Source organism: Perognathus longimembris, chromosome 1 (assembly GCF_023159225.1).
Source record: "Perognathus longimembris pacificus isolate PPM17 chromosome 1, ASM2315922v1, whole genome shotgun sequence".
Classification (NCBI taxonomy): domain Eukaryota; kingdom Metazoa; phylum Chordata; class Mammalia; order Rodentia; family Heteromyidae; genus Perognathus; species Perognathus longimembris.
In genome coordinates, this window is record NC_063161.1 from 157,076,063 (window position 1) to 157,088,463 (window position 12,401).

Below are 12,401 nucleotides of genomic sequence, written 5' to 3' on the forward strand. Positions count from 1 at the left end.
CCCATGAAACCTGGAGCTCCTTCCAGGCAGAGGGCGTGTGCTAGACAGCCAGCCCCGGCCAGGTGTGGGTCCCGGCCAGGGGGAGCCCACGGCTGTCACCTGCAGCTGGGCCCTCCCGAACTTGACGGGTTGGCCTCTGAAAAGGGGCGTTGAGTGAGAACCTCAGTGGAGGACCCGGCCCCAGCTCAAGTCATCCTGTGTGGAAAGGCGCCCCCCCCCCCCCCCAGCCTCTACTTCCCCATCAGTACACCGGGCATTCCCACTTCCACACTTAACAAGTCCCCAGCTTCTGCAGAGGTGGGCTTGGGAGTCGCTGTGGGGAGGCCTGGCCTTTCTCCTCACCCTGGAGTCCAGGCAGAGCTCAGACCCCGCACCTGCCTAGTTTTTAAGGCGAGGCTAAATATCAGAATGGAAAGGACAACTGGCAGGGCCAGCTTATACGTAGAGGGTTTTTGTTTGTTATTGTCCCATGTGGGGCTTCAACTCAGGGCCTGGGCTGCATCCCCAAGTCTCTTTGTGCACAGGCTTGTGCTCTACTACTTGAGCCACAGTGGTCACTTCCAGCTTTTTCTGAGTGGTTTATTGGAGATAAAGAGTCTCAAGGAGGGGCTGAGATTGTGGCTTACTGGTGGAGTGCTTGCCTAGCATGCATGAAACCCTGGGTTCCATTCCTTGGGACCGTGTAAACAAAAGGCTGGAAGTGGCTCTGGCTCAAGTGATAAGAGTGCTATCCTTGAGCAAAAAGAAGCTCAGGGACAGTGTCCAGGCCCTGAGTTCAAGCCCCAGGACTGACAAAAAAAAAAGTCTCATGGACTTTTTGCCTGGGCTGGCTTTAAACTGCAATCCTCCGATATCAGGCTCCTGAGTAGCTAGGATTGCTGGGATTATAGACGCGAGCCACAGGTGCTGGCCATAGAGGAGTTTTTAACAGGTCCTGGTATCCAAGGAACAGCCCAGGTCGTTCCTCCTGCTCCCGGGGCTCTATGCTGGGCCAATGTCCGCACCTGCACCCGGCTCTGAAGCCAGAGTCTGGGCCAGGAGAAACCGTGTCTTCTGTGGCCTTGGGAGTCGGGGCTGCTCCAGCATGGCCTCAGCCTGGGCTGGCCTTGAGACCCACCTCTCACCCCCCACCCACCTCCCGCCTGTCAAGGGGCTGCCAGGGGGCTGAGCAGCTGGACCATGGCCCTCAAGAGGACCCCCTTTTTGGGCCTCCATCATGGGGGTCTTCTGTCTTGTCTGCGCTGGTCTCCCTCCCCCATCCCTCGGCCTTAGGGCCTTTGCAGCCAGTGTCCCAAGGTCTGGAACTGGTTAGCTTCTGGAAAACAATGATGTGGAAACCACCCACCCTCTTCCCAAACGCCAGGAACCCACTTTGCTCCACCCCACCCCGCCTTTCCCTCTACAGACAGCCACAATTAGGCAAACTAAGGAATTTTAACTTTTTATTCTTTGCTCGTCCCAAATTCAAATTCAATTTGGGAAGTTCAAAGAATTTAAAAACCAGGGCTGGGGATATGGCCTAGTGGTAGAGTGCTTGCCTCGTATACATGAAACCCTGGGTTCGATTCCCCAGCACCACATATATAGAAAAAGCCGGAAGTGGCGCTGTGGCTCAAGTGGTAGAGTGCTGGCCTTGAGCAAAAAGAAGCCAGGGACAGTGCTCAGGGCCTGAGTCCAAAAAAAAAATTTAAAAACCAAGTCAAGCCAGGTGCTAGTGGTTCATGTCTGATATCCTGGCTACTCAAGAAGCTGAGGTTTGAAGCCAGTCCAGGCAGAAAAGTCTAAGACTTTTTTTTTGCCAGTCCTGGGGCTTGAACTCAGGGCCTGAGCACTGTCCCTGGCTTCTTTTTGCTCAAGGCTAGCACTCTGCCACTTGAGCCACAGCGCCACTTCTGGCCTTTTCTATATATGTGGTGCTGAGGAATCGAACCCAGGGCTTCATGTGTATGAGACAGCACTCTACCACTAGGCCATATTCCCAGCCCCAAGTCTGAGACTTTTTATCTTCAGTTAACCACCAAACGATCGGAAGTGTGGTTCAAGTGGCAGCCTTGAGCAGGAAGATGCCCAGGGATGGCACCTAGGCCCTGAGTCCAAGCCCCACCTTCCCATTCTACCCTGAAGGGCCCCCTCTAGCCACAGGCCCAGGTCCACCGGTGGGGAGGTGCTCGGCCCAGGGCCCAGGACCCAGGACCCAGGTCTTTATCAGCAGTGGAGCAGCTCTTGTTTACTGTTCTTGGGCCCTTCTGTTATCTGCCTGGGTGGGGAGGGGAGGGGAGGGGAGGGCCCGCGGGGCCAGCCCTCAGCCCTCTTCTCTTGGGCTGCTTCAGGAGGGGCCAGGACAGCAGGGGACAAGCCTGTCCTATGACTCTCCTCCCCCAGCCTCGCCCCACCAGCCCCAGAAGCCCATTGGGCTCTGGAAGCCAGGACTGCGGGACAAAGCAGCAGCTCCCAGCTCAGTGGCCTAGAAAACGGCTTGACCCGCGGCCAAGGCTCTGGAGAGCCCAGCAGTGTCCCCTCCGTTCCTGAGACGCTCTGTCCCTTGGCCATTCAGAGTCATTTCTGGGAAGGCCAGGGCCCAGTTTCTCACGAGGAGTCCCCGTGCTCTGGCATTCTAACCACCCCGCCAAGCTGCCTTGAGATGCCAGTGTTCTGGAACTATCTCCCAGTCACATTTAGAATCCCAGAACCCTCTGGGTAAGACTGCCTTCCTCTCCACCTTCCAGAATCTTCCCAGGCCCCAGAGGCCCTTCAGAGCTGAGCTGAAGAGGCTACACCTTTCTCTTCCCAGGACCCCTCCTCCTCAGGGCCAGTCCTGTGCACACCCACCCTGAAACACACCCGCAGGTTCCTACCCTGCTCCAGGCAACATTCAAATGCTAGTGGACCTCCCTTGGGAGTACAGGGTGTCCCCCCCCCCCACAGCCCAAATCCTCTTCCTCTGATTCCAAACATCTAAAGAGTCACTAAATATCCTGAAGGGCCAGATGAGTGAGGGCTGCTGGTTGAGGTGGGGGTGGGGAGGGTGGGGTGGGCTGGGCCCCAGGGTTGGGCTAGGAGTTGGGGGGGGGCGGGGGAGGGGGAGAAGCAGGGCTGGGACCGAGCATTTTCTGGGTAGGAAAGGGTTAACCCCTCCCGGGCCTTCAGCCTGCCACTCTCCCCGCTCCTGAACTTTCTCCTCTCCAGTCCTGGACACAGCACCCAGAGCACCAGTACGGACGCCAGTCCAGTCCAGTCCCATGGCCTGCCTGAGCCCCTCACAGCTCCGGAAGGTAGGGCCCGCGGGGCAGAGGATTGAGGGTCCGGTGAGGGGGGGCACACCTCTAGTGGCCTCTGAAACCTCCTGCCCTCCTACCATCGAGGCCCACACCAAGTAGGGGGTGGGCTCCCCGGCACAAGGCCTAACTTCAACACAGCTCACAGGGGTGTGTGTGTGTGTGTGTGTGTGTGTGTGTGTGTGTAAATGATCAAAACCAGAACAAAGCATTTGGCTGGACCCGGCCGGCCTCCAGGGAGAGGGTGGTGCGGGTGGGGGGCTTGTCCACCCTTCGTGGTTGACCATTAGCCCCAATACGAAAGGCTTTTAAATGGCCTGCAAATCCCTCCCCTGAGCTGTGACTCCGGCCCCAGGCCGCGCTTCCGGCTAGAGCACCAGCTCAAGGCCCTGGATTTGATCCACAAACACCCTGCAGAACAAAAATTCCCCGCAGCGGCACCTCCCCCTTGCTTGCATTTGTGTGTGTGTGTGTGTGTGTGTGTGTGTGTGTGTGTGTGTGTGTGTGTTGTTTTTTGCCAGTCCTGGGCCTTGAACTCAGGGTCTTTTTGCTCAAGGGTCTCTACCACTTGAGCCACAGTGCTACTTCTGGCTTTTTCTTTTTATGTGGTGCTGAGGAATACCCAGGGCTTCATGCATGCTAGGCAAGCGCTCTCTCACTGGGCCGCATTTCCAGCCATTTTTTTCCTTTGTCAGTCCTGGGGCTTGAACTCAGGGCCTGGGGCACTGTCCTTGGCTTCTTTTTGTTCAAGGCTAGCACTCTACCACTTGAGCCACAGCGCCACTTCTGGCCTTTTCTGTTCATGGGGTGCTGAGGAATCGAACCCAGGGCTTCATGCATGCTAGGCAAGCATTCTACCACTAGGCCACCTTCCCAGCCCAGCTTCTTTCTTCTTCTTCTTTTCTTTTCTTTTCTTTTCTTTTTTTTTTTTTTTTGGCCAGTCCTGGGCCTTGGACTCAGGGCCTGAGCACTGTCCCTGGCTTCTTCCCGCTCAAGGCTAGCACTCTGCCACTTGAGCCACAGCGCCCCTTCTGGCCGTTTTCTGTATATGTGGTGCTAGGGAATCGAACCTAGGGCCTCGTGTATCCGAGGCAGGCACTCTTGCCACTAGGCTATATCCCCAGCCCCCTTTTTTAAATTGTCTTTCTACCTCACTGTATCAGGGGAACATATTCTCCTGTCAGTATTTTCCTACGTGATTTTTGTAGGCCTGGACCATGCTGGCCAAGTGCTCTAACTCTGGACCACATCTCCCTCCTACTGTGTGATTATTATCAGCTGTCATTGTTCCAGAATAAGAAGCCCGAGTTTACTGAGCAAATCCCTGGGTGCTGGACGATTCTTGGTCTCATTAAACACAGCGCTGGGGCGGGGGGGGGGGGAGGGCTTGGGGGGACTGGGAATATGGCCTAGTAGTAGAGTGCTCACCTTGTATACATGAGCCCTGGGTTTGATTCCCCAGCACCACATATACAGAAAATGGCCAGAAGTGGCGCTGTGGCTCAAGAGGTAGAGTGCTAGCCTTGAGCAAAAAGCAGCCAGGGACAGTGCTCAGGCCCAGAGTTCAAGCCCCAGGACTGGAAAAAAAAAAAAAATACAGCGCTGGGAACAAATGCCCATCTACATCCGTCTTTGCTCCCCTCTGCTCTAGTTTTATTTTTCCAGTGCTGGGGCTGGAACCCGGATCCTTGCGCATGCTTAGACAAGGCTCTCGGCTCAGCTTAGCTTAGCTGTACTCCCAGCCTGGAGAGAGGCGTTCCTTCCTTCTCTCCTCAACTCTGTCAGCAGCCCCAGAACCAGGGGCTAGAGGGAAAGCTGAAGAAGGCGCTGTTGGGCCCCTCACTGTGCCCACTGCCCTGTGGGGAGCCCCCGACTCCCGTCCCGCTGAGCCCCGGCCCCCACCTTCCTCCAGCCCAGTGCCATTCTTCCTCATTCCTTCTGTTCATGTGTGTGTGTGTGTGTGTGTGTGTGTGTGTGTGTGTGTGTGTATACACCCTTCCTGGGGCTTGAACTCAGGGCCTGGGCTCTGTCCTTGAGTTTCCTGTGCTCAAGGCTAGCACTTGAGCCACTGCTCTACTTCCAGCTTTTCTTGTTGTTGTTTTTTTATAGTTAATTGGAGATGAGAGTCTCCTGGACCCTTGGAACCCTGGTTCTCAGATCTCAGCCTCCAGAGTAGTAGCTAAGGTGACAAGCATGAGCCTCTAGCTCCCGGCGAGAGGTTCTATTTTGGTTTCCTAAGGCTGCTGCAGAGCCAGTGAGGAACAATGTCCCACTGTCCTTCCCGTGCCTCCAATCCAAGCTGCCTGGAGGTGTGCGGGCTAGGGCAATGAGGGGGCGCTGGGTGTCACCTTCAGGCCGCTTTCCAGTGCGGGCCCTGAGGCAGAGGGAAGGCTGAGCCCCGCCCCGCCCTCAGTTCCAGGAGGACGGCTTCCTGGTGCTGGAAGGATTCTTGTCTGCAGAAGAGTGCATGGCCATGAGGCAGAGGATGGACGTGATCCTCGCAGAGATGGATGTCCCTCCCCACTGCCGCACCGAGTTCTCTACGCAGGAGGACGAGCAGCTACGCGCCCAGGTAGGTGCCTTGGGCAAGCTAGGATAGGGTGCGTGTGATTGTGCAGTGTGTATGTGTGTATGAAAAAATGGTACTGTGGTTTAAACTCGGCCTGGGCACTGCCCCTTAGCTTTTTTTGTTCAAAGCTGGTGCTCTACTACTTGAACCATAGCTCCGCTTCTGGCTTTTTTTTTTTTTTTTTTTGGTGGTTAATTGGCTATTAGAAGTGGTGCTGCGGTTCAAGTGGTAGGGCTGATAGCCTTGAGCTGAGAGCTCAGGGACAGTGCCAGGGCCCAGAGTTCAAGCCCCATGACCGACAAAAAAAAAAAACAAAAACCAAAAACAAAGGACAGAGAATTGGGCTGGGAATGTGGCTTAGCAGTAGAGTGCTTGCCTAGCATACATGAAGCCCTGGGTTCGATTCCTCAGCACCACATAAATGGAAAAGGCTGGTAATGGCACTGTGGCTCAACTGGTAGAGTGCTAGCCTTGAGCAAAAGGAAGCCAGGGACAGTGCTCAGGCCCTGAGTGCAAGCCCCAGGACTGGCAAAAGAAAAAAAGAATTGGCTATTAGAGTCTCACAGATTTGTCTGCCTAGGCTGGCTTCAAATCTTGCTTCTCAGATCTCAGCCTCCCGAGTGTCCGGGATCACAGGCGTGAGCTACCACTGACGGGCTTTGTTTGGATCTCGGATGGGGTCTCAGACCCAGCACCAGGGTAAGCACTTGTGTGCATCCCTCCGTCTCTCCCCACTCTGAACTCACTAGGGAGCCATTATTGTCCTCTTTTGACAGGCAGGGCTAGTAAGGCTCAAGCCACTTCCCACAACTTAGGAATCAGTATAGCCAGGATTTAAATTTAACTCTGTTGCAAACCAAATGCTGCTGTTGCCTTCTGCCACAGGGGCCTGGTGGTTCTGTCAGGCCACCCGTGTGAGGCTTGTCTCCCACCAGCCTAGGAACTCCAGCTATTTCCTGAAGCTCGGCACGGTTAGAAATGGGGAGGTGATTGTCTTACCTATCCAGTTCTCCTACCCATAGTTTGGGTTTCAGGGCAAGCTGGGGTCCAAACCCAGGGCGCTGCTGTCCTCTGGTGGCCACAAGAGAAAACGACAACTCTAAAAGCGTTCAGTACCAGGAAACGGGTAGAGGTTTTTCTTTCTTTTTTAAAAAAACCTTATTTTCTTTCTTATAGTCTGTCATTGGGGCTTGAATTCAGGGCCCGGGCTCTGTCTCTGAGCTATTTTTGCTCAAGGCTAGCTCTCTACCACTTTGAGCCACAGTGCCATTTCTCATAGGGACTTTTCAGCCTGGGCTGTCACGGTGATCCTTAGATCTCAGCCTCCTGAGTAGCTAGGGTTACAAGTGTGAGCCACCGGTGCCTGGCTTTTATTTTCAACTTGCAGTGATTTGGTCCACATGCAGCGCCAGCCTAAATTGGGACGCATCTGTAATTAGACATGTCCAAGACATCTCCCATTTTCATCTGCAAGCTGTCCTTCCGGAACCTGAGGTTTCTGTCTACCACCGGTGCCTCACTGTGCATGCTTAGGAAGCTTCTGGGGTAGGCAGTGCCTGAGCCTGCTCCCCTCTTTGCCAGACTCAGCTCTGACCTCCAGACCCTCCCTGTAGTCCCTTCTGTGTCTCCTTCCGCAGGGCAGCACCGACTATTTCTTGAGCAGTGGTGACAAGATCCGGTTCTTCTTTGAGAAAGGCGTTTTTGACAAGAAAGGTTTGTGGCTGGGGGGGGGGGGGGCTAGACGCAGGAAGGAGTGGCTGTAATGGAACAGAATTTGGGGTTCTGCCCTCCTGAGCGGACACCAGACTCTGGTTCTTCAGCCGTTACCTGTTCTTGTGTCACAGGAAACTTCTTGGTCCCTCCAGAGAAAGCTGTCAACAAAATTGGCCATGGTGAGCAGGGTCCTGGGGGTACGCGAAAGAAAATGGCCCGAGGAGAGTAGCCTTGGTTTTCATCTCCTGATGCTAATCAAGTAGTTACTACCCCAGTGCCGGGCGGAGGGCTTCCCTTGAGTGCTCCCCACAGTGAGATGGGGCCCCGGTGAGGCGAAGGCGTCTGCCCACCCACGACTCGATCACACACTGGCCCGGCTGGATGCCAGCCTGTGGCTCACGCCTGTGACCCAACTACTCCAGAGGCCGAGATCTGAGGATCACAGTTCAAAGCCAGCCGGGGCAGACAAATCTGAGAGATTCTAAGCTACAATTAGCTAGCAGAAAGCTGGAAGTGGATATATGGCTAAAGCGGTAGAGCACCAGCTTTGAGTGGAAAAAAGCCACAGAGAACACAGAGTCCCACGTTCACATCCCAGTATGGGAAAAGATAAACAGCTGGGCGTCGGTAGCTCGCTCATGCCTGTCATCCTAGCTACTCAGGAGGCTGAGATCGGAGGATCATGGTTGGAAGCCAGTGTAGGCAGGAAAATCCACAAGACTCTTTTGTCCAATAAACTACTTAGAAAAAGCCAGAAGTGGGGGCTGGGAATGGGGGCTAGTGGTAGAGTGCTCGCCTCGCATACATGAAGCCCTGGGTTCGATTCCTCAGCACCACATAAGCAGTAAAATCCAGAAGTGGGGCTGTGGCTCAAGTGCTAGCCTTGAGCAAAAACAAGCTCAGGGACAGTGCCCAGGCCCTGAGTCTAAGGCCCAAGGCCCAAGACTGGCAAAAAAATAAATAAATGAGCAAGCATGAAGCTTAGTGCACCCCACGTGGGTGACCACATGGAGTGCGGCGGATGGCGGAAGCACAGGGACCAGGCCGCCCCACCAGCCGCCCTGTCCTGCAGCCCTCCACGCCCACGACCCCGTCTTCAAGAGCGTCACCCACTCCCCCAAGGTTCAGGTGAGCAGAGGCGGGGACAGGAGCAGGCGGGCGGGCTGGTGGCGGGGGGTGGGGGGGGCGGCAGTGTGACCCTGTGTGACCCTCACCCCTTTTAGGCCGTGGCCAGAAGCCTGGGCCTCCAGATGCCTGTGGTCGTGCAGAGCATGTACATCTTTAAGGTAAGTCCTGCATCCACCCTAGGCCTCAGTTTCCCCTCTGGAAGATGGGCAGACTGCTCATTCAGGCTCAGGGGCCTTGTGATTAGCTGGTGAGCACTGGGTGCTAGATGGCTGGGCACCAGTGGCTCACGCCTGTCATCCTAGCTACTCAAGAGGCTGAGACGTGAGGATTGGGATTCCCAGCCAGCCTGGGCCGGAAAGTCCTTGAGAGTTAAATTAACCCCAGAAAAAGCCAGAGTGGCCCTGTGGCTCAAGAGGTAGGGCGATAGCCTTGAGCAAAAAGGAAGGAGCTCAGGGACAGTGTCTAAGCCCAGCGTGTGAATGCCAGGACCAGCCCCCACCCCATATATATATATATATACCCACCCACCCCCCAAGGTTGGCTCTGGCTGTGATGTCTAGCCCTCCCTTGCTTCTGCTTGGGGGCCTTGTTGGGCAGTGCCTGCTGCCTTGAGTGTAATCCAGCCTTGCCTGGGGACGGGAAGGTCTTCTCAGTGCATTCCTCCTGGGGCTGGCACACACGGCTGGGTGTTGGCAGGGAGGAGGAGTGGCAGCAGCCTGCAGGACTCAGACCCAGCCCTGTTCTTCCCAGGTTCCTCTCCTTTCTTCCCCACTCCCGCCCTCCTCCTGTACCCCTCCTGCCCTCCTCTGTCCTCAACAAGCCCTTCTCTCTTGCAGCAACCTCACGTTGGCGGCGAAGGTGAGCTGGGAGCAGGCCTTGGGCCCCTAGAAAAGGTGGGGAGGTCAGTGGTCAGGGTACGAGGGCACCGTCTTCCATCCCTACCTGGGACGGTGGAATGGGAGGGAGTCCCGGAGCCCTTGGGCCCCAAGTCTGACAGCAGCACTTAGCTGGTTCAGAGGAGAGTCTTCAGAACGTCTGGTGATGCTCACTCGCCTGTAGTCCCGGGAACTTGGGAGTCTGAGATCAGGGTGGGGCTGGGGGGGACCTTCCAGGCTGGCCTGGGCGGAAGAGTTTTCAAGACGACCTCAGTGGAAAGAAACTAGGAATGGCGACCTGTACTTACTATTCCAGCTACTGGAGGATCAGAAAATTAGGAGGATCATGGTCCAGCCACACACTGGGTGGGAAGTAAGACCCTCAAAAATGGGCTGGGAATGTGGCCTCGTGGTAGAGTGCTCGCCTCGCATACATGAAGCCCTGAGTTCGATTCCCCAGTACCACATATATAGAAAAAGCCGGAAGTGGCGCTGTGGCTCACGTGACAGAGTGCTAGCCTTGAGCAAAAAGAAGCCAGGGACAGTGCTCAGGCCCTGAGTTCAAGCCCCAGGACTGGCAAAAAAACCAAAAACCTTTTTGTCCACATATGCCTTTGTCTTCTACCCATGGGGCTGGGGTAACAGGCATGCGCATCACGAGAACTTCTAACCTGTGCTAAGGAACCACAGTCTTCTCTACCTCAGCCTCCCAAGTAGCTAGGGTTACAGGCGTGAGCCGCTGGCCAGAAGTGGAGCTTTTTAAGAGGTGAAGTCTCTTGCCCACAACCTCAGGGCCAGAAAAACGTCACCAAGTTCTAACTGGTGTAGGGAAGGTGTTCCCTGAGGGCTCTGAGAGAGAAGTCTGCTGGGGTGAGGTGGCACCGAGTAAGGGGCCAGCTTCCTCACCCTCGGGGGGGGGGGGGGAGCGGGGGTTCCTGCCTCAGTCTCCCCTCACCAGGATGCCACTTTCCTGTACACGGAACCCCTGGGCCGGGTGCTGGGAATGTGGATTGCGGTGGAGGACGCCACGCTGACCAACGGCTGCCTTTGGTTCATCCCCGGCTCCCACACTAGTGAGGACCCTTGTCCCCCACCCCTCCCAGACCCCAGGGAAGTGGGTCTTGGTGAAGAGAGAAAGAGGAACTAAAGGTGCCATCTTGGCTTGCAGACGGGGTCTCGAGAAGGATGATCCGGGCCCCTGCGGGCTCAGCACCCGGCACCAGCTTCCTGGGGTCGGAGCCCGCCCGGGACGACAGCCTCTTTGTGCCCACGCCAGTGCGGACAGGTGGGTTGGGATAGAGAGCGGTCGTGGGGGGGGGGGGTGGCCACGCCCCACATCTGTGCTCCCTCCACCGCCTGGGCGTGTAGGAGGCTCCCCGGGTGCATCAGGGAGGAGGGCGGGGCCCAGGGGGCGCACCCGTCATCCTAGCTACCCAGGAGGCTGAGAGGTGAGGGTGGTGGTGACTCAAAGCCAGCCCAGCCCGGGCAGCCAAGGCCGGGAGACTCTGACCGCCAATGAACCTCCAGAAAACCCGAAGTGGCGCCGTGGCTCAAGGGTAGAGCGCTAGCCTTGAGCTGAAGAGCTCAAGGGACCGTGCCCGGGCCCAGAGTTTTAAGCCTCATGACAAAAGAAAAAAAGACAGAAATGTAGCTGTGGCTCAACTAGTAGAGTGCTAGAGAAAGCTCAGGGACAGCACCCAGGCCCTGAGTTCAAGTTCTAAGACTGATGTGCGCACGCGCGCGCACGCGCGCGCGCACACACACACACACACGTGGGGTGGGCAGAACACCCAGAAGTCAAGAGCTAGTGAGGTTACCGGGGCTCCCAGCTCAGCAAGGCTTTGGTACAGAGGCCTTTCTTCTTGTTGTTGGTTATTAGGTCTTGAACTCTGGGCCTCAGGCTATTAGGCTTTTCTTTGTATGACCCCACTCAAGGCTAACACTCTCCCATTTTAGCCATACCTCTATTTCTGGCTTTTTTTTTTCTTCTTTTTTTTTGTCATAGGGCTTGAATTCAGGGCCTGGGCATTGTTCCCAAACTTTTTTTTTTTTTTTGCCAGTCCTGGGCCTTGGACTCAGGGCCTGAGCACTGTCCCTGGCTTCCTTTTGCTCAAGGCTAGCACTCTGCCACTTGAGCCACAGCGCCACTTCTGGCCATTTTCTATATATGTGGTGCTGAAGAATCGAACCCAGGATATATGAGGCGAGCTCTCTTGCCACTAAGCCATATTCCCAGCCCTGTTCCCGAACTCTTTTGCTCTATGCTAGCACATTACCACCTTGAGCCACAGCACTGCTTCCTGTTTTCTGGTGGTTAACTGGAGATGAGTCTCACAGACTTTCCTGCCTGAGCTGGCTTTGAAAGATGATCTCAGATCTCAGCCTCCTGAGTAGCTAGGATGACAAGCAAGGCATGAGTCATTAGTGCCTCGTAGGTAGTAGAGGGGACTTGATCACAGGGAACGCTGGTCAACATAGCACAGCCTTGGACCCTGATGCAGGCCTCAGGCTCTAGAACCTCCAGGGATAATGGGGTGGGGGGCAGGAGAGGCCATGGGAGGGAGGAGGGCCACGTCCTTACCTGCTCTGGAAGGAGGGAGGTTGTGCCGTGGGGCTGGTGTCTTCCTGATCGCCTCACATCCCTGCCAGGGAGCCTGGTCTTGATCCACGGGGAAGTGGTTCACAAGAGTGAGCAGAACCTCTCTGCCTGCTCTCGCCAAGCCTACACGTTCCACCTCATGGAGGCCGCGGGCACGGTCTGGAGCCCGGAGAACTGGTAGGTGGCAGGGCGGGAGCTCTCTGAAGCGGGCTTGGGAGATGGGGCAGTGATGTGGGCTTCTC

General features: G+C 55.9%; 1 protein-coding gene across 9 annotated transcripts in view; it reads left to right on the top strand.

Moving 5' to 3' along the window:
- Positions 1–2,505: 2,505 nt before the first annotated feature.
- Positions 2,506–12,401, top strand: part of Phyhd1 (phytanoyl-CoA dioxygenase domain containing 1) — a 36,922-nt gene continuing 27,026 nt past the window's right edge. For 3 of the 9 annotated variants that reach the window (XR_007210685.1, XR_007210686.1, XM_048344485.1), the window contains exons 1-11: positions 2,627–2,697; positions 3,187–3,272; positions 5,735–5,847; positions 7,482–7,557; positions 7,689–7,736; positions 8,630–8,685; positions 8,781–8,843; positions 9,522–9,543; positions 10,505–10,633; positions 10,729–10,845; positions 12,210–12,336. Coding sequence is in view for 5 of the 9 variants with exons in the window: in XM_048344485.1 (XP_048200442.1) it covers positions 2,642–2,697; positions 3,187–3,272; positions 5,735–5,847; positions 7,482–7,557; positions 7,689–7,736; positions 8,630–8,685; positions 8,781–8,843; positions 9,522–9,543; positions 10,505–10,633; positions 10,729–10,845; positions 12,210–12,336 (893 nt within the window). In the remaining 4 variants the exon portion in view is untranslated. Of the gene's footprint in view, positions 2,698–3,128; positions 3,273–5,688; positions 5,848–7,481; positions 7,558–7,688; positions 7,737–8,629; positions 8,686–8,780; positions 8,844–9,521; positions 9,544–10,504; positions 10,634–10,728; positions 10,850–12,209; positions 12,337–12,401 lie in introns of those variants that run through there. The other 6 variants (XM_048344472.1, XM_048344463.1, XR_007210692.1 and 3 more) reach the window with 6 other exon arrangements.